Consider the following 22,368-nt stretch of genomic DNA (forward strand, 5'->3'; position numbering starts at 1 on the left):
AAAGAATTTACTTTCTTATAGTACTTATTGTGATTGCATAATATGCAATCGCATTGTAATTGGTTATTACATATTCAGTAACATATTTTGGAAATAACTCTCTTAGTATAAACATTTTATAAGCTTTTTACCTTTAAAAATAAACTAGATTTCTGTTAAAATATTTTGAACTTGCATTTAGAAGAAGGAGGAAAATGCTGTGAAAATTAAATAGTGAAAATACTGCATGGCTTTGAAAGCCAGTACACTCTATTAGCAAAACTGTCAATATAAAAAGTGCATTCCATTTCCACCTCCTCCTCTAATAACCTTTTCTATGTTACTCACAGACAGTTCACATAATCAGAGTATATTGTCAGCTTACTGGAGTTGGGGAAGCATGAAATGAAAATCACGTTAATATTGATCCAATTCTTTCTTGCAAGTGTCCTTGATGTCCTTTTCTACTGAGCAGTAACTATTTGTTTTAGTTAGGGAAATAACTTGGTTATGACTGCTCTTTGCAAAATGTATGTCAGGGCAATTATTATTAAAAATAGTTTTTTGCAGCTTATTATTTTCCCATATAATTTTTTATAATAGAGTGGCACCAAATCACAAGTAGTCACTATCTACTTGTGAAAGATATGTATAGTATGGGTCAAATTATCTGAACATACCACTAATAAGACTTTCATTGACAAATGCAGCATATAAGGTCAAATGTCATTGTTCTGTCCAACCATTACGATACTCAATTTCCTTATGTGACTAACCCATGGGAAAGAAGATAACATCTAATGTTTTAGATGTTGTCTTTTTTTTTTTACAATAGCCTCCAAATTAAATTGTTTTTAAAATAAGTTGAATCCAGTATTTATTCTTAAATTTGGAATGCCACCTATATTTATCTGTTTGTTTTTATCTTTCGATTCAATAACAGGATCTTCCTTCCTTCCTTCCTTCCTTCCTTCCTTCCTTCCTTCCTTCCTTCCTTCCTTCCTTCCTTCCTTCCTTCCTTCCTTCCTTCCTTCCTTCCTTCCTCTCTCTCTCTCTCTCTCTCTCTCTCTCTCTCTCTCACACACACACACACACTAATGCAATTTACACAATTTAGCATATAAGAAAATAGGCCTCTTCTATTAAAGATAATTTCAGATATTTACCTTGGATAGACCTAGCTCCACCCTAACTCAGTTTCCTTAAAAATCTCTTTAAAAATAAATCAATTTCTTTTTGGTAATGCAGCAAATGATAGGATTTATAGAGCTTCATTTTGCTGAGCTCTCAGCAAAAAAAAGTTAAATGGACCTGAACATTTTTAGAGGCTATAATGGTTAAGTGATTTCTACTGATTATATTTGGGGCTTTATAAACCCAAAATGTTTTTAAATACGTGGAAATAAATATGTTGAAACTTTTAGAAAGGGTTGAATTGGATGTTAATAGATAGCTTAAAATTCCTTTAAGCCTGTGGGGCAAAGTTAATGTTATTAAAATTATTATTGTCCCTTGTTTTATTTAGAGATATTCCTGTGTTAACATCAAATAAATATTTCCTTTTGATTGATAAATTATTTAAGACATTTATTTGGGGTAGTGGACCACCAAGGTTTTCCTTAGCTAAATTGAGGAAGGTGGTTTTAATTTATCTGATTTGCATAAGTACCATTGGGCTAATGTTTTATCAGCCACCTGTTGGCAGAATAAAAATATAATGGAATATTATCCCTTATGGACTAAGTTGGAAAGTTATTATCAATTTCTTTTGTGATCACAAGTGCTTGGAACAACATATAGCGTAAGAGCTTTTATTTCCAGGAGCACGGGTGGTGAGAAGTCTGTGGGCCATATTGAGTTTTGTTAATGAGCTGAACTCTTTGGAAAAATTCTACTTTGAAAATTGGTAGTAAATCATTTTATTGGAAAGCATGGGCAGAAGCCAGAGTCATGACTTTAAATCAACTACTATGTAATGATTATTTTAAGGATTTTTCCCAACTTTGAATTGAATTTGGTCTTCCCAGTTCACAACTGTGGAGGTATCTTCAGCTTAAGCATATTCTAACAGATCGAAATGGACCAGATGCTTTGGCTGCCTCAAAGACACCTGAGTTGTTTTCTTGCAATAAAACTTATAACATATCTCTATCAAAAGCTCAAGAATATTTTTAAAGTGGACATATCTGGGATATTTCAAACATGGATTAAAGAACTGGAATTTCCAATAAAGCCACAGCAATGACTTCAGGTTCTTAAAAATGTTAAAATAGTATATACAGATTTGAGATTCATTAAAAATTTGTTTAGAGTGTATTGGACTCTCCAAAGAATGTATTTGATTTCATTTTTTTATTCTGGAGGTGTAAGAAATTTGAGGACTCACTGACCCATATGATATGGTCATGCAATCATTTAGTATCCTTTTGGGATGGTGTATTAATATATATTAGTAGATTTATGTGGAAATCTTTAAATGTTAAAGATGCTAATGTAATGTTGAATTATATACCAAAGCTTTAGAATGCTACTGTTTATAGGGAATTACGGTTACATCAAGAATGGGGAGTCAAAAATATTATATTAAGAAACTGAAAAAGTGATATTCCAGATGTCAAGGAATGTTTGTTGGAAATATGTGATCTATCTGTTTTGGAAAAGGGTGTAGCAATATGTGTTACTATGACAGAGATTCTGTGATATTTTACAATAATATCTTGCATTGTTCGTATTTTAGTAGTGAATTCATTGGTAAACCAGTGACTATTGCTAAGTATGAAATATAAGATTTTTTTCTTTTCCTTTTTCTTTTGTACTTTTTTTTAAATCCTTCTTTTTATTAAAGATTGTTTTGTTGCAAAAAATAAAGATAGAAAAAAGTGAGGGGTGGATATGAAATTTTGTTGAGGAACAAGGCTTGCAGTAATACTCATAGATAAGTGATAATCAGTAATAAGTGATAATAATAATAGTGCAGAACTAAACTGAGTATCACTATCTCAAGCCTGAAAATTGGCAGGTTTTTAAAAACTACCTTAAATTCATGGAGCATAAGGCGATCAAAGGTAGTTTAGTAGTTATGACGGCTACATAAATTGCTTCCACTTCAGGAGAGTCATGCCTCTTAATACCTCTTACTGGGAAATGCAAATGAGAAACTGTCCTTCTTTTGCATGTCCTATTGGCACCAGGTTATAATGGGAACAAAATACTGGATTGCGTAGAATTTGGGAATCCCAAAACCTAGTCACCTAGAACAGGAAAAAAATCTAATTATTTTGCCACCTAGTTTACCACTGTTTCCTTTAACTGACAATGAGTGATAGGCAGATATTTTTCATATCACCTTTTACATTTAATACAGAAGGAGAAACACTCAAGAAGTGAGAAATAATAATATGCTTTTATCTCCACATCTGAACAAGACTGTTGCATTAAACTTTTTGTAAAGTTCTTCTATGTGTTGACTCCTCTTCAGAAAGGAATTTTATTTTCTGCCAGTTTACCAAATGGAATTGTAATGCTCCATTTCCTCATCTTCTAATACAGAGGTAAAAATCTGCAACATCTTACATTCTTTGTTAGAAGAACAGCAATTTTATATAAAGTTATTCAAAGTCAGAAGACATTAAAAGATAGAAACTGTAGGAATCCAATCACATTCAATTCATTCTGTCAAGTATTCATGGAGAATTATGACTTCAGGATGGTTTTGAGTAAAGAATAAGCTAGGTATATTAATAAACATATAACTTAAAAATCATTAAATAGAATTTCACCATGGCCTACATGAGCTACTTTGAGTACTGATGACAGAAACTTATGAAAAGTAAAGGTTTTTGTGCTAAAGCCTTTACCTTCTTGATGTTTTAACTGTTTCTGATCACAGTAATATAGTACTGGTAAACTGGCAGAAAGGCTTAGAATGGATTTAGGTTTGCAGTTCAATAACGATGCAGTTACAACTTTCAAATCTTAGAGCAAGACCCATGGAATTTCAGGTGGAATGGAGCAAAGCAGAACTTAACTCTTAATTTCTTGAGAATTTGTAAAATTCTGGCTAGTGAAGAGCATCACACTGGGATCTTAGAGCCTGATATAGTTATGTAAGGTCATTACAGCTTCTGTTGTATTCTTAGATCATCTGACTCAGTTGACAAGATACCCTTTGCTTTTTTGCTAATACCAGAATGATGATGTGGATGGTAAGAATAGGCCAGAAGATTTTTGGCTTATGACACACCCAGCTGTAAAGTAATTAAAGTGGCTTCTTGCCATATCCCTTAGTTTGAGCCTGATAGTGTGTTGTAATCATATGATTATATTTTGAATGTCTTTATTTTACACTTATCTTACAATAATAATTTGAACAAAAAAAAATTCTGCTTAGGAAAAATATACCTTATCGCTTTTTTAGTTTCTTTTCAAATTTCAGTTAATAAAATACTGGTATTTTTAAAAAAACTACTAATGACTATGAAGAACTTATGATGGTATAGTAAAAGTTGTACACTGGCTAAGGTACTTTCAGAAAGAAGTAACAGGAGAGTAAAGTTTTACAAAAAACATCTTTATTGTGTAAAGTATTTTTTTTTTACTTGAATGCAATGTTTTATTGTGAATGGTACAGACTTTAGTTATGTTGAAACACTTTTAGAAGCCACATAAATCTGTAAAATATGGTATAAGAAAAGGCATTCTTTAAGAAAAGAAATCACCCCATGAAGCTGATTTCCAGATGTTTGGAAACATTAGAATTTCCTGTCAGTACATTTAGGTAACACTAAAATGAGTTAACTTTCCATTCTGCCAGCCCTCTTCAAAGATGAAAGAAAAATCACTGCATAAATTGCCTTATCTATAATTCACTGAAGTAAGCTGTGGAATGAATTCTGAAAGAAGCAGAATTCTCTTTTGGCTTGTATCACAGCTTCTAAACCAGCTGTACTTTTATTTCCACTCTACCTTTAAAATGAAATTAGTAACTTTAAAGTCAAATAGATGTTAATGAGTTATGATGTTGAGTAGTTTGTTTGAACCGAGTTGTGTGTTTGGTTTAGATTTGGATGTTTTGTTTTGTTTTTTTGCTTTTACTCTTCAGTCTACTCATGTCTAAAATCAGCCACATTCTGTCTGTGCATTTATTCAAGTAGCCTTGAACTGACTTCTTATAGTCATGGACACAGCAGGTAATCTTTGATGTTTAGCTTGCATACCTAGAACCAGCTGTGACCTGAAGAATCTAAATGAGAATTTACAAGTTTAAGTGACATTTGAGAGGAAAATATGGATGTTACCAAAATCAATGTTGATGTGTCAAATGCCTTTTTAAAAAGTTTCTCTATCTTTCTATTTTATGGTTCTTGCTGTTTTCTCATGCTTTATGAAATGTGCTCATGGAAAGAAAAAGAGGAAGGGAGGAATATGAATGAATATTATATATATATATATATATGTGTGTGTGTGTGTGTGTGTGTGTGTGTGTGTATGTATGTATGAAAGGCTCCTTATTGTATTGAATAAATGGCTAGGTTTTTCTGGTTTCATAAGAGCTTTGGTTTACTACTCGTTCATACTTTGCTCTGTCTACTAATAATACCTATTATTTCAGTGCATCTGAATTATTCAGTATTTCTTTTTTCTTACTGTTACTTCATTTTTAAAAAAATAATAATAATAAGTGATCGTCTGTGGACGTCATGTACCCTTCCCCTTTGCCTGATTAATTATATAAAAGGCCATACTTCGTTGTTGTTGTTGGGGGAGGTAGATAGTGTCTATAACCAGCCAAACTTCATCATTGACAAATGTGTCTTGAAAGTGAATGGTTATATGGGATCATATCTCATACATGGTAGTTTTATCTTGGACTAAAAAATTCTGAAAAGAGATCCTGGCTTGTATCAATAGAATTATTTAGTGTACAGTTCCTTTTGATAGTGTCTTTGATTCATAAGCCAAGGTATGGAAATATATCAGTATCCCTAAGGTTAGAAACTGGAATGAACAAGTACGAGATAATGTTTCTTAAGGCTTAAAAAAAGATAAATCCAAGTCAATCACATTTTTCAGGAGACCATTAGGGTTAATTCTGTTAATATAGCTAGTACAAGATATGCAGTTGTTTGAAGAGTGCCTTGTATATCTTCTTATTTCTCTATATTATGATTTTCTCAGAAGTTTCATTTTGATCCACACTATGGTATATTTTCCATCCATTATTTTTATTTCCTGTACTGAAGTCATTATTTAGAATATATACATTTCTGCATATTTATGTTTATGCTGAATTAATTCAGTTGTAGTCTGTAAGCAAATAAAATAATAAAGTCTGATAAAGTTCAGCTGGATCAACATGTCCTAAATCTTAATTGTTAATTGTAATAGGAGTGTAGTATTGTGTTCCATTGTATCAGGTACAAAAACATTAGAAAATCATATATTGTTATTTTAGAAATGTAAAATGTTCAGAAGATGGGAGGGAGGGGGGAGGGAGGGGATATAAATATATCTAAAATTGCATACAACTTTCCACAAGACCAAGAGATTTCTTTGTTGCTACACAAGAAAAAGAGATTTGTGAATTTTCCTTAAATTCATTTATTTAACAGGAAATTTGAATGTTGTTCCCTGAGTTTCTAAAAAAGTATATAGGCCAGATTTTGAGGCTAGAGTAAAATAAGATGAACCAGCATCTGCAGTCATTTAAGTACACCAAATTTATAATGAAAATGTAAGTGATTTTTTTTTTGTCTATGACTCTAGACTTTTTTTATTTAGAATTGTCTCTCAATTCTAAAAACACAAAGAGAGATAAATATTTTCATGTCACACTTTGATGAATTGCTTAGCTGTGGCCTGAAATAAAAAATAACTAAAATACTGCCATTAATATTAAAATTCAGTCAAGGCACACCCATAGGTGCTATACTACAAAACATAGTGTATGTTTAAAGAATATTTTTGATTAAATATTGAATGTGGAACACAACAACTACATTCTAAATGAAATATATAAAAGAAAATGTATTACTTTTAATGAGATGTTTATGCAATGTGTTAAAATAAAGTTATAAAATATTGAAAATATTTTATTAAAGCCAGGACTTTTTAATATCTTAATACTAAGGCTGACTACCTTATACCAATTAAGTAACATTGCTTATTATTTGGTATACTTTTACAACACTTAAAATAACCTTATTAAAAGAGTGGTTTTATTTTAAACTGTGCTATTTCTGTTGGTAATTGTAATAGAGAAGTTCCAAGAGGTTGTCCAGTTTGAATATTCAATAGTGGAGACTCTTGGGATGTTTAAATACTATTTAAAAAAAAAAAAATCCAGTATATAAGTCCAGTCCCACTTTTGATTCCAAAATGCACTTTGGACCCTGGCCAATGTTTTATGAAATAAAAATAAGGGTCCAAAATCTTGCAACACTGGTAGAATTCATCGTAATCAGGGAACTTTATTATTAGCAGTATTCCTTCATAAAATGCTAATGGTAAAATATATATATATTTTTCCTGGTTGCCTCATCACACAGAGATCATCTTTGTCAAAGTTATTTTCAATTTTTAATCTGAATGCTTAGATATAAAAATGTTAAATAGTCATAGTAATGTTGGCCTTTCTATCTTGTTCAATGTTAGGATTATTAGCTATCAGTAATTGAAAGCAAATGCATCTTCAAACTGTATTTGTGCCCTTCTGTTTCAAAAGAGAAAAATATTGATCTGTTTTTTGAGAACCTTTATATACCTCTTTAGAAATATCTAACTAGAGCATCTGTAACAAATCTCCTCAGAACATATTGTGTATTTCAGAATACAAGGTGATCTGGTAGTTTATAGAAGCTGCTTGTTAATTTCTTGATGAATGTGTAGTGAGGCCAAAAAGTCCATTCAGTGTAGCATGTTTTCTGAAGATAGATGATCTCAAATAAATGCAATGCCCAATCAATATTTGATTTGTTAGGTGTTAAACCATTTCTTTGCAAGGACAGTGTTTATAAGCCTTGTAATGAGAGAGCCCCCTGTGACATTATAGTTCTTTCTGTAATTTTGATAAATGAAATTCTAATTCATAAATGATTCATTGATTGAAGGGCAAACCTATGCTTTCATTTAGATAAATGTTTATTTCATTGTGGCAAACTGAATGATAAATTTAGAGAATGGTAAAAAAGCTGCAGTTTCAATCATACTAAAGAAGCCAAGCCAACTCTTTAAAAAAAATGTATATTTCGTATTGTAAAACAAAATTAATTTCAAAAAGATTTATATAAATTGTTAAACTGCACATTGGCCAAATTCATCTAAATGTCTAGTGTATTTCTAGTGCATATGCTTCATCAGGTTGCGATAACAGAGTAACTGCCATCAATGTGACACTTTAGTTTTTTAAGGTGGGATTCTATCTTCTATTTTGAAGTTTACTCCAATATTTACATAATAATCCTAACCCATCTTGTCTAAAACATATAGTCTCTTTTTTGTAAAGTTTTGAAAGCATATTTTGAAGTATGAATTGATTCCATTAATTTTGCATTTGAAAACAGTTAATGGATGTTCAGACTGAACCAAAATGAAGATAATTTTTGTTTGTTTACAGGCACTGAGGAAGATGTAGTGAAGTCCAAGAAAACCTTCCGAAGTCAAGCTGTAGTCAACCAGAATGCTGAAACTGAACTCATGCTAGAAGGAGATGATGATGCTGTCAGTCTGCTGCAAGAGAAAGAGATTGATAATCTTGCAGGTATCAAAAACTTGTTGTTATATATCTAATTAGAATACTTGACCTAAAAAGTCAACTTTTGGGGGGGGGGGAAGTTGTCATCTGTCTCCTGTATTTGCATTCATTTGTGATAAGGAGTTCTGTGATTTTGGAAAGATTTTGCAGCCTATAGAATTTGTAACAGTTGCTATTTAAGATACTGGCTAGTGTAATGTTTTCTGTTGAATCTGGATCACTCATCGCTACATTCATCATACCATATATTGCATTAAACTATTATCTAGCACAAAAATAAAATTGCTACATATTATAAATAAATATGGATAGATCAGTCTGACTAGTAACACTTTAAAATACTTTCATACAAAACCTAGTGTGAATGCTTTGTTTCATTCCAAGCAACTATTGCTAGATAGATTCAACAGCTGTAATTACATGTTAATTCTAGCAGGGCAATTGGCGGTAAGACAATAACAATATTAAAAATTGATTCCTTATATTTTATTTAAATACAGAATTCTATAACCATGGTATTTAACCCTGTCATTATCCTTTTAACTTAAAAATAGGTTGCTTCCACATGTGTACCCAAAATGCTATGAGAAACTGAGCTGATTTACCTTATGGTTCAGTTCCTTCTCCAAAGGACAATTTTGTAGTATTTTTTTTTTTAATTACAGCATGAACAGCTTCCCATAGGATATGGATACTCACCATATCCTACCTCCCATGAGCAGTTGGAGAGATAACCTTGTTCTTCTCCCTTTCCACAGTCATTGGTTTCCTTGTTTTCTCACTCACTGCAAAAATAAACACGGCAAGAAAATGGGAAAGATAAAAGTGAGGTTCAGGTCCAGGCTGGAGGACTGATTTTTATGCTCCTCTATTTTTTTCTCACCCCTCTTCATCTGCCAAAACCCCAAGGATGTGAACACTTATGTGAGAATATAAAAATGGAATAGGAATAGAGTGGAAGAAGCATAAGGCTGATGGCTGTATGGAAATGGCCAGAGTTTATTTAGGGCGTTAGTTATGATTTCCTAATAACATAACTAGAATATGATTGACGATGTCTTTTTCTTCTTAGCCATTCTCTTCCTTTCGTAACTTTCAGTAACTTGTTATATAATTATAATTTTCTATAGTTTTCTATCAGTTAATTTATAAGAAATAATAGTAACAACAATAATTTATTAAATTTATATGCTGCCTGACTCCCAAATTGTTTACAAATTGTTAAAAACATTTAAAAACAAATAACAATACAAGAAACACAAGCCAAAGAAACAAAGATGGCAGAGAAAACAAACTGGAATGGAAACAAGGAAAAGGTAGAAAAGGGGCATCAGTTGTCCTCACCAAAGACCTGGGCAAAGAGCTACATCTTCAGGGCCCTTCGAAATACCAGTAGAGTGGAGGCTGTCTGAACCTTGGGGGAACTTCATTCCAGAGGGTGGGTGCTCCTACAGAGAAGGCACCCTTCTGGGGTTCTGAAAGATGGCATTGTTTAATCAATGTAACCTGGAGCACACCAACCCTGCCAGATCAAACTGATTGGATAGTATGGGAGAAAGTAACCAGGCCCCACATGCCATGTAGAATTTTACGGCCAGTTTGACTTTCTCAAAGATTTCAGCAAAATAATACCAGAGACATCTGACACTTCAACATGTGACTGAATAGCAAAGTAGCACATCAGACTGAAATAGGAAAAAAAAAAAGTGTTCTGCTGTCTCATTTTGTATACATATAGATAATTAATTATACATTATAAGAATTTGAACTGAAAATAAATCTTGTAGAACTTCTGTGCTATCAGCATATCATACTTGGTTAGCCTAAAAATATTACCTAATATTATTTATTCCCTTTATCCCTTCTGATAATCTAAAGGGATGAATCTATACAGTATAACCATTGGCATGTATGTCTCTATAGAAAGACATGTTCTTTAAAAGTATTTTTGTTAAAGAACATCACACAACAACGAAGTCTTCATAGTTAATGCAAAAGGTTCATAAATAGTTCCCGACAGATAAATTAGATAATAATTCCTAATATAGTTAATAGTATTGTCTGTACCACACTGAGGTTTTAGTCATTTTTCTGTGAATAGTATAGTGGCATAACTCATGACATTATACCAAGGACCAATTCTAAATAGCTACATCTAAGAAATCTTCAGCTGACTAAATACCACAAAACACACAGCTGGTACTGTTACTCAATCTCTAATTTTTTCCCATATAGGCTTTACTCCTTCTTTTACCAATATTTCCTCTGTGGTCCTGGGATTCCCCACCCCACTCCTATCCACTGTTTTCCCAAGCCCCCATTACCATCCCTCGTACCACAACTATGGCAGCTACTACTTCCTGCCTCATCTTCCAACAGTTATTAATTTGATAAGTATTAATTTTCTATGTCTCTTGTCCGGGATTTCTGTTGGAGACCTACTGCAAAGTTTTCTAGTTGCTATTGTTACTTCATAGGTTCATATTTTTTCTGCTTTGCATCTGGGAAAAACTGGGAAACACTGTGGAGATTTTCTGGACTCTTGCAAGGATCCCAACTTCCTACTTTTTCGATATAATTGAAGTGCATATAAATTACTTTAAATAACTTAAAAGTGTTAGAATTTCAATTGCACCTAATCCTATCACAGTTAAATGATCTTTAACTGGTAAATGGTTTTAAGATTTTAAGAACCACAATAATGTAGCTGGCTAAGAAAGTATGGCCAATTTAAAGCAGAAATCAATTTCAGTGTCTTATTTTAATATTAACAAATGTTTCACAATTTTCCGTTCCAGTTTTAGCTCCTAAGTTCCTTCCCAGACTGTTCATTTCAAGAGGCAAGTTTTTATTGATAAATTACAGACAGAAAGATCAATACCTAGTAGCAGTTTCTGATAGCTAACTCTGTAAATCAGCAATATCCTATTTGCACAATTGTACTGAACTGATCATCATTAACCCTCTTTTTTATTTTCTAATCCATCAATTTTTAGACATGATTTTCAGTAATTTTTCTGACCATTAATTATACTAACTTGCAAGTGTAAGAGGTAAGTTTTCTATTATAAAAGAATTGTATTATGTAACAATCATTTAGTAATAATATTAGAATAACCCACTTTTTATATTAATATTGGGCTGAATGTTAATTAAATAATGAGTAAAATGTATTTTTAATACAGCAACATACTACTTCAAAATTTATTTCTGAAGAACAGAGATATGGGCAGGACAAACACCAACCATGGTAACTTAAAGAACACATACGAGTGTATAAAACTGTTATGCAATCAAGCCGTAGACCTGTTTCATCTGCCTATTTCAACTGGCAATGGCAATCCCAGCTCTCATGTATTCTTTTGAATGGCTTCATGCCCATTCAATGCATTTATCCCCTATCACTTCTCTTCTTGGCTCCACCTATTCCAAGCTCATCTTTTCTGCGTAAATTCCTCACATCAGTTATGCAATGAAACCTTCATATTGTTTGGAAAGATGCCTCTGAGTTCTTTGGACTGGAAACAAGCCACAGGAGATATTGTTAGGCATGTGTTGTGCTTGTACAAGAAAGAAGAAAGAGAGAGAGTGATTAATAATGCCCAAGGAGCTAAATTAAACACAAATCAGAAGCCCCAAGTAGTAAACACAAACTGTCTGCAAACTATTTTCTTTTTCAAAAATTATCATTCTTCATATAGGGAAAAGGCTGCCCCACAAGTATGCTCCATACAAAATTTTTCACATTCATTAACTCAACTTTTGAATTTATTGCTGCAGATGTGATGATTGACAGTTTAAGAACGAGTTCCAATCCCAAGGTCTATTCTTAAGTCGAATTTGTATGTAAGCCAGAACAGTATTATTGTATAATACTGTTAAGTAGTATTGTGTAATTAACTCAAACCATTCAAAATTGAATTTTGCTACAATAGGCTCCATTCTTAACTATGGGTCATTTGTAAACCAGGCATTCTTAACCCAGGGACTACCTCTGTGTGTGTGTGTGTGCGCACGCATAATTATTTAAAGATTAAATCAAGTTAGTTACCAACAGTTACTAACAGTGATAGCTAAATGTATCTTCTCTATGTTCAGAAGAATATACCGTATTTTTCCGACTATAAGACGATACTTTTTTCTAAAATCCTTATGCTCAAAATTGAAGGGCGTCTTATTCAAGGAAGTCAGCCAAAAAGAGAACCACGCAGTGGCAAAACTGCCCATACCTTGTCTCTGCGAACGGGCTTCCTCCTATTGCTAGCCTCTAACCACGAGTGAAATTGCCCATACCTTGCCTCTGCGAACGGGCTTCCTCCAATCACAAGCCTCCAACCACAAGTGAAACTGCCCATACTTTGTCTCTGCGACAGGCTTCCTCCAGTCACAAGCTTCCAACCACGAGTGAACCTGCCCAAACTTTGTGCCTGCGAACGGGCTTCCTCCAATCAGGAGCCTTATGTAACTGATGTCAGCTGATGCTGAACAAACCAATTGGAACGCATCCCATTGGAAGTGGATGGGATGTGGAAGTGGACATAAAGATGTCAGAAAATAAAAATATAAATAAGGGAATGTCTTACTGTGCAAAATTTAAACTGAATGTAATCAGTTTTGCAAAACAGCATGGAAACAGAGCTGCAGAGAGACAGTTTGGACCTCCTCCCACTGAGTGTATCAGGTAAATATTACCTAATTACTAAATAAAAATGTGCTCTGCTTTATCTTTAAAATATTGATTTCTTAATTTTGGGTTGGAAAAATGGGGGGCGTCTTGTACATGGGGGCGTCTTATAGTCAGAAAAATACGGTACTTCCAAAGAGCAAGTGTAGGAGACAAGTGACTCTCTTCTTATAGTATCATTGAACTTCCATGGCTGATCCATATTTACCTAAACTCTTTGCAAAATTCATTTCTGCAAATGTCCACACAGTGGCCCCAATTCATTTTTCAGTCTGCTGCCTCTCACAGAATGATTTTTTTAAAGAATTATCAAATCATACTTGCTTTAATTTTCAACTTTCTACAACATACATAGCTTAATCTGGTCCCCATTTTTCTCACTCTCTTCAAAATCAGTCAGCAAGAGCATTTCTTTTGTTCAATTTTATTCCTGAGAAAACAGCCCAGTCCCCATCTGGCTGTGGCTGATAGGCAATAATAAATTATTGATCTTTAACAGTTATCTCCTTTTGTAATACTACTGTGCCTGGAATAAGTTAGAGATCTTTATTTTGGAATTAACTTTACTGTATCCAGATGGAGGCACTTTAAGGGCAGAGATTTAATGTTAGATTAGATTACCGGATCCAACAATTTCCCTCCAGGCAACTCTTTATCCCTACTCCTTCCCTGATGTTCCAGAGGCAGAGTTAGTTCCAATTGGCCATGAAATTTCTCATTGGCATCCTAAATGGATCTATCAAAGGGGACTGAGAAGGAGAGCTCACATATTTTTATTTCAATATTTGGGGCAGGATTTTCCCCTAGTTTTGACTAGTATATTTTTCAGTATTACCTCCTTCTCAGTCACTACACTACCTGATAGTAATCACTTCCAAGCTACTGTGAAACTAGAAGCCAATGCCCAAACTTGCAGGAAAACCACATTTTCCCCAAAGAACAAGCTCAGATATTTGGTGGACTAAGAGTTGTACTGCACTATTTTATACTTTCTAAACTCAGTCAGTGCCCTTCACCTTTGACAAGCTGCCTATTTGAAATGTCTTGAGTAATGTCCATATGCTAAAAAGTAACATCCAGGAAGTCCTAAGACCTTGCATAAGACCCAGGAACTAAGGCCTCCCATAAGCCATGGTTTGAATGTGTTAAAGATAGGCCTAGGAAATAAACACATGGCAAATTATATTCAGCAATAAAAAAAAATTTCTTAAATGGAACGCTCCTTCCTCAAATGGAATTGAGCTAAGCTGTCATATAGCTTGTGGAACGAGTGGGGCTATCACCTAAATGTCAAGGCTGAGAATGTTCTAAATTATACTTTGTAGAAGCAAAGAAAGAATCCTTACATGTGTAGACCATAGAGTAGGAATAGAACTTAGTGACCTGTACACACACACACACACACACACACATACACACACACTGTGTCCTTGAGTCAGTGTTAACTCCTGGCAATGGCCTGGACAAGTCTCTGCAGCTTTCTTGGGAAGATTTCAGAAGTGGTTTGTCATTACCTCCTTCCTAGGGCTGAGAGAGAGTGACTGCCCAAAAGCACCCAGCTGGCTTTGTGCCCTAGGTGGGAATAGAACTCACTGTCTCCTGGTTTCTAGCCTGGTGCCTTAACCACTACCCCAAACTGGCTCTCGGTTTATTTGTATGGATGTCTGTACACTAAAATCTGTGTCACTGCCATTAAGATCTGTTAGGCTAGCATGGATCTTCTCAACAGTAGCCAAAATACTTTGGAACCCTATTCCTATTGAGACACAGTTTGTACATGTGGTGCACATATTTAGGAGACCTGACTTCAGTTTAATTACAATTTACTTTCATGCATAAAGAAGTGATGTATTAAGCTTCTACATGATTCCTAGTGCTGTTTTGTATGTTGCTTTTTATCTTCTAAATACACTCTTGTATGGAAGAACACAATTTCGTGAACTTTCTAAAAATGCTATTTATCTGACTAAACAACAATAGTAGCAGCAACAAAGCAGAGGTAATCCAATATTAATATGCAAAGACCTCCCCAAAGGCATTTTCCCTTAAAGCTTGAGGTTGCTCCCAATGGGTAGGTTTTAAAAAAGTTCCTATATTTCTTGGGAAGGATGATGTTGAATTTAATGATAAAGTCCAGCAAGGAAGGATCTTTTCTTTTTGATTGCAATCTGTCTATATTCCAGGAGAAACTTTCTCTTTCTAATGGGCACTGGTGAATTCTTGTTTCTATTGGCAAGAGCCCTGTTCTTCCTACTTAAGAGGCATTGGTAGGTGCTCAAGGCATCTAATACAGTCACTTCAGATAAATCTTCCATGAAATCAGCTATGTCAGGATTTGGGAGCAAAACAAGAATTTAGTAATATGCTGATTGCCTGGACCAGACTCTGTCCCAATTGCCATTCTGTTAGTACCCTCTTTCCAAAAATAATAATTAGATGGAGGGTTTGGCTATACTATTCTATCCTTGTGAGTAGGATTGTTGTTTCTATCATTGTCCTTGATACCAACTACAAGAAGCAGATTGTGAATGATTGCTGCCATTTCCAGACCTCTTTTGACTGTTGTAACTACTGTGGTACATTGCATCTTCTTTACGAACTAAAATCTCTTCATATGATTTCTACTGCTACCACAGTGTTGAGTTCACTCTGATGGTGACTGGGGTCATTGTTTATCGGGCACAGAAGGTTATGTGTCGTTGTTGTTGTTGTTCAGTCGTTAAGTTGTCCGACTCTTCATGACCCCATGAACCATATTGCGACAGGCCTTCCTGTCCTTATGTGTGGTAGGTTTGTGTGTTTTAATCCTGTAAGCCCCCCCAGAGTTACATGTGTTTATATATGGCAAAGCTGATCAGAATGTTAATTATAAGCCAGTTATTTTTCAAACACATTATTTATTAATGGACAATGCATAGGTGATATTCTATATTGAAAGATGATGCTATAATATTAACAAGATTTTTATTACATTAATCATTACGACACATACTTCTAATTTGAATCCACATAGATTTGAAGAGCATTCCATTTCTATATATTAAAGTAAAAAAAAAAATACCACCCATACATTTTAAACATTATAAGTCATTAGGTATTATATATTTATAGATTCTTTCCTAATGATGTTACAAAATACATTTGGAACCAGGGCATTTCAGAGGGAAGTGAATTATTTTTAGTTTACTACCAACACAAGCAGAAGTGTCTTCTCACTGATAAGGGAGATTTTTATTAATGCAATATGCTGAGCTTACATTTTATACACTGGAATAAGTTTAATATCACACAGTTCTTTGCTTGTATCGTAAACATGTATCGTAAAACATTTCCAAACTTACCTTGGCTGTATCAGTTGTAATCTCTCCTGTGCTGTGGCACTCTGTTCATGTTTTCTGTAAAGAGGAATTGTTTCTAACAAAGGAGCTACTTAACATACTTGCCAGCTCCATCTTTTATTCCCCTCATCATAATGAATCATCATTATCAACAGCCTCAATATCCTTGGTAAGAGCATCATACTGACTTTTAATACCATATAAACTAGCTCAAAGAATTGACCATATCACTTCTCCATAATGATAAATATGATATAGATTTGATTGGGGGATCATCTATTCCCCATCAGTTGCTTCGATTTGTAGAATCATAAACTTGGAAACAACCTGAGACATTATAAGTACTTCCTTCACATAATGTGCTTGCCTGCCTGCCTGCCTGCCTGCCTGCCTGCCTGCCTGCCTGCCTTTTTTTTTTTTTTTTGGTAGCTTAATGTTTTGGGTGAACCGTAACCTGTTTGAAAAGATTGTAGTTTGCAATATTGTGCCATCCTTGAAAAAAAGTCGAGAATGATATGTGTGTATGCATATGTATATGTGTGTGTATTTGTATACGTGTGTGTGTGTGTGTGTATGTGTGTAGTTTTGAGAATGGCAAATGATATTTGGAAATGAGGTACTCTTCTTTAGATTGTGTACCCTGCTACAAATTCTGGCATCTATACTTCAAGGTGTACTATGAGTCATAAAACATTTATGGCAAAAGCCATTACTTACACTTCTAACTTTCAAACGTATTGAAAAGTGTATGAGGAAATCTGAGAATCCCTTGCTAGATGTGGTCAGAAAGACTGTAATGCTGCAGCTAAAAAAAAGTACTAGAAAAGAAGATTGAAAGACTGATGTTATAGCATAAGAGCTCTGTGCTACCAATACCTTATATATAAAAGGAGCAAGTTGTCAGATATGTATGGCTTAATATTTCCTATGACAGAAGATTGCACCTAAGTTGATTAACTTATTTAATGACCAGCATGCAAAGACTACATTTTTCAGGAAAACGCCCGTTGGCATACCAGAACTCAGTAGTGCCCATCATTCTGCAGATGTACTTTCAAATTTTAACAAGAACAATCACATAATGTAGATATGTATAACTGAGATCTAAAGGCATCAAGAACTGTATTTAGGTTTTCAATTTGGTAGTGAGAGACTTTTCCACATTGAATCAGATGATGAGATAGAGTAATTTAAAAGTTGTACCAAACAGGTATGTCTACTGCCTGAACCTTTTTATCCTGAGCACATCAGTGAATAAAACTTTTTTTTCCCCCTCAGCAAATTCTGAAATCTCTTTCCCTTTATAGTTAAAGCAAACCTCCAGAGGTCACCCTTCCCCATACTTTTTTTTTCCCCACACATGCCCAGTGGATTCATGCCCGGTGAATTCAAGTAGGTCTTCACAATAATCAAGGCATTATTTTTTGTACATGCATACAACTTTTCTGTAGATACCAAACTTTGGGAAATCAATTATTCCATTTCATAGGTGTTTAGACAGTTGGTCTGCTGAATCCAACTTTTGTTTGTTGGAGATATGCTGTTGTGTCCAGTCATGTACTACCACCTCTGCACTTTATACCTATAGCTCTTCTATTCTTTTACTAGAGAAGGTCAATTTTCTACTTTCTCAGGGATCAACTAAGTAGATATCCATCTTGAAGCAAAGAAGAAGATGTTATTTCCATTCTTTTACTACCATGAAAAAGCATGGATGACTTAATGCAGTGGTAGACTTAACACAACTCAACAGTTTGTTAACTTGTGATACCTTTGAATGGTAGACTGACATTGATCCTCCTTTTCTTATCTGCGGAAAAGAAGAATGAGCGTTTCACATCTTGATCTGAACATATCATCAATTTCTAATAGAAGAACAGATTCAGTTTCACATCTTTGCTTTTGGCTTCTTTGCAGTTCTCAGCATCTTCACTAAGTAGTAGTTACAGTAACCCTCTTACATATAAGGGATGTGCTGTTTTTTTCTTATATCTATAACATTAATTCCTAGTGGCCCCATAAAAAAAGACTTTGAAAAACTGTGTTTCTTCTAAACCTTCTGGTTTTATGCATCAATATAGTACATTTTAATTCTTCGTTTTGAACCTTACAGTTTATTGGGTTGAAGCTGGTCTATTATGCTTTTCTGTCTCTGGACTCATGCCAACTATTATCAATTTTGTCTACTGGCTTTCAGAAATAAAGGTAGTCAGCCATGAATATGTAACCATTCGTGGGTTTTGTTATATAAATTTATAGTATTGTATACAAGTCTTCAAGAACTAGTTCCTCTGCAAATTCCCATCCCTTTGTCTTCTTCAATGAGCCCTTCAGAAATCCAAACCTCCCTTGCTTGCTGGTATATGATCAGCAACTTATACAGTGGCATCTCCTTTTGTGCCCAAACTCCAGATTAGATTCTAGCAACAGATGCATCCAAGTCAAGCTGTGTGTTGCAGTGTGTAGTATACACAGGGAATGTGTTGCAGTATATACTGTACACAGGCCTGATGGCAAAACAAGAAGCAGAGTCTTCATGGCAGCTTGTTAGAAATTTTAGCCACATTTAAGATGCTTTGAGCATCCAAGGAAATCTTCTCAGGTCATGTGATCCAATTCCAAATTCTGACTTTCAGATGACCACCAATTTTTTATAAAAACAAACAGGTATTTGCAGTACATCTTCATTCTCAAAGCACCAATATTTATGTGTAATTGTATGTGTCTAGAAGTTCTCTACTGTGTATGAAATGTCTGCCGCCCAGTAAAGCCTGCACCTTCTTAAGTATTCTCTTGGCTTATTCCATCTCTTTTTCTCATAGTTGTTCTTAAATGCTGGTGGCAGGTATATAGAATTACTGCAACCAGATCCAGCTTTTCTGTGAAAGGTGTGTCTTCTCTTCCTCACGCCTGTTGTCCAACTAACTTGCCCCAAGTTTGACAGATCTTTCTGTGTCTGTTACATCAGTAACTGAACTCTTTGTTCTAAATGGGGCATACCACCTATGCTGAGAACATTGTACTACATAGTTGAGGGGTATGTCTGTGTGTGTGCGAGAGAGAGAGAGAGGGAGAACTCCATAATGTGACTGATTTTGTCTGAGATTTCTTGTGCAAGGATAACAAAAAGGGAAATGAAAAATAGGGAGAACATGGGGATTTCACTTAATTACAGTTTACTACCATTACTTTTTTAAAATTTTTATATGTATGTATGTCCCCTTCATGGATCACTGCCTTGTCGTGGCGAAGGGGCTTGCATAACTCAGTGAAGCCATGAGCTATACCATGCAGGGCCACCCAAGATGGACAGGTCATGACAGAGAGTTCTGACAAAATGTGGTCCACTGGAGAAGGAAATGGCAAACCACTCCAGTATCCTTGCCAAGAAAACCCCATGGACAATGTTTGAGCATGAAACTGAGCAAACTCAGGGAGGCAGTGAAGGACAGGAAGGCCTGGCGCAATATGGTTCATGGGGTCACGAAGAATCGGACACGACTTAACGACTAAACAACAACAACAAATGTATGTATGTATGTACATATATTTTCAGCTAGAAGCAGAATGAAACTGTAGGAACTGTAGTTGCATTGCATGGTGCAGTGGTATTGTCTTTCCTAGAAGCAGATGGAAGAAAGAAGACCTAATATACTTTAATTATTTAAAATGAAAGTGTATTCATTTATCCACACATGTAGCTCTAACATGTGGACCAGAAAAACTAGTCACAATTTATAGATATTGAGGAAGTTAGCATTTTTAAATAAGGTATTCAAGAGTTATTATGGAAAAGGCAAGAAGAGTTGTGATAGGCCAGGAAAGCCTGAATGTATATAAAAATAACAAATCATAAGAATGTATTGAGAAGATTTAAAGAAGCTTCTGCTAACCTTCTGTGCTGACTGACTACAAAAATAAAATATTTGCTTTGCTTGCAGCGATATAAACCCATAAGCATCAAGCTTTTATATAATTGCACTAACCATATTAAATATGTTGTTAGGAATATCAAAATGCAGTTATGCTTCGAGCTGCCTTCCATTTTAAATAATTGTGATTAGGAAAGAATTAAGTCCCTCCATAAGGAGCTAACTATATATGAAATAAATGCTCTTTATATCTTTATATCTCCAAAGCGAATTCACTATCACACTTTACTTTTTGTGGTATTAAATTTTTGTGGTATTAAATTAGGCACTAGATTCTTAATTTAAATATAAACATTTTAATTTTATATAAAAAAGGGATCAGCTTATTACTTATTTCTTTTCAGTTGTTATGTTATAGTGGGACTGTTAAAGGTAAAGTCTCCTTGGTGTTGATTTGGAAGATGTTTTCCATACAACAGCATGGGAGGAATTTATCACTGTCTTCTCCCAGGATGTCTTAGTCTTCAGCCCTGAGATTTCCTGGTAGGGTTACGTCCAGGTACTTGTCAGGTCCTGCTTAGCTTCTGAGCCAAGACAAAAACAGCCAGGTGCTGCTTCCTGCTGAAGTATTACAGTGGAACATTACAAAGTGTTAATTTTAAAAACTGGCAACCTGGACTGCTGAATTAACTGTTATCAGTGATTTGTGCAGTTTATCTGCATAAATACCAAAGGGCCAAATACTTCAGTTTAATTCTTTTACTAGTCTGTCTTCCAGATACTTTCACTTAAATTAGTGCTTTTCTAGTAGCCACAAAAACCTGATTAATAACCCAGCACAGAAGGCTAATGACCTAACAAAGTGTAATTTGCATTCTCTACTCCCAGTTGTTCTGGATGGGGCACATGTGATTGTACCCCAAATGCTGTGGTACAGTTCACCCAGAAACAGATTTCAAAAGAAAGTTGTCCTGAATATGCACCCACTATTTCAATTTTTTTAAAAAAATCTGAGGAGAGTTAATAGTGTTTAATGATGATCCAAGTAGGGAATTTGTTTGAAAAGCAAGCCATCCGACCTGTAATGTCATCCTGCAGATGTTTCTTTTTGCATATCTGCTGATAATTCCTAGGCTACAGTCATTTCTTGAGAAGTAATTCCCAACGGGTTCAGCAGGATGTGTCCCCCCATTTGAAAGCCTTGGGCTACAGAGCCACAGAGGATTGGTGCTCGGAAATTGGATGGGACAGAAGCAGTGGAAAAGCTGCTTCTGGATTTTATTATTAACTTACATCCTTGCTCCAAAGCTAATTTGCATCGACGGACTTTTGGTATACTTTAAACTATCCAAACAAAATCCATCTTTTTTTTTCTTTTTTCCTTCCACTACCTGCACCTTTTTCACCATTTGTTTGAGCACTAATCTTGCAGCTCCTTTTCGAAATGTATTACACGTGTTCCGCAGAGGCAACTCAGCTCGATCGATGATCCACCTCGGAGCCTTTTCGTTATTATGTGATTCTGCTTGTAAGTGAGGGCAGGCCGCCGCTCTGTCGCGTTCCCGCGTTCTTCCTTGTGCGAGAGGCTGGCGACGCCCACGAGGGAGACCTGCTTACAGACCCACGGCTGCTGGCCGCCTCCTTTGCCTTTTGTTAGCAGGCGGGCTAGGGACAACAAAGGGGGTGTCCTCTGGACAAGTGGAGGCGAGCGCAGGTGGGAGCATCTTGGGCGCCTCCTGAGCC

At 34.9% G+C, this 22,368-nt stretch overlaps 1 protein-coding gene across 3 annotated transcripts in view; it reads left to right on the forward strand.

Moving 5' to 3' along the window:
- The window catches only part of NBEA (neurobeachin), a 441,196-nt gene that overhangs the window by 261,387 nt on the left and 157,441 nt on the right, over nucleotides 1–22,368 (forward strand). For all 3 annotated transcript variants that reach the window (XM_088140729.1, XM_088140730.1, XM_088140731.1), the window contains one exon: nucleotides 8,594–8,737. In XM_088140729.1, coding sequence (XP_087996855.1) covers nucleotides 8,594–8,737 — 144 coding nt within the window. The remainder of the gene's footprint in view (nucleotides 1–8,593; nucleotides 8,738–22,368) is intronic.

The sequence above is a fragment of the Python bivittatus genome, unplaced genomic scaffold (genome assembly GCF_059951505.1).
Source record: "Python bivittatus isolate LINGU-HERP-01145 unplaced genomic scaffold, Pbiv_v1 ctg000340_np1212, whole genome shotgun sequence".
Lineage (NCBI taxonomy): Eukaryota > Metazoa > Chordata > Lepidosauria > Squamata > Pythonidae > Python > Python bivittatus.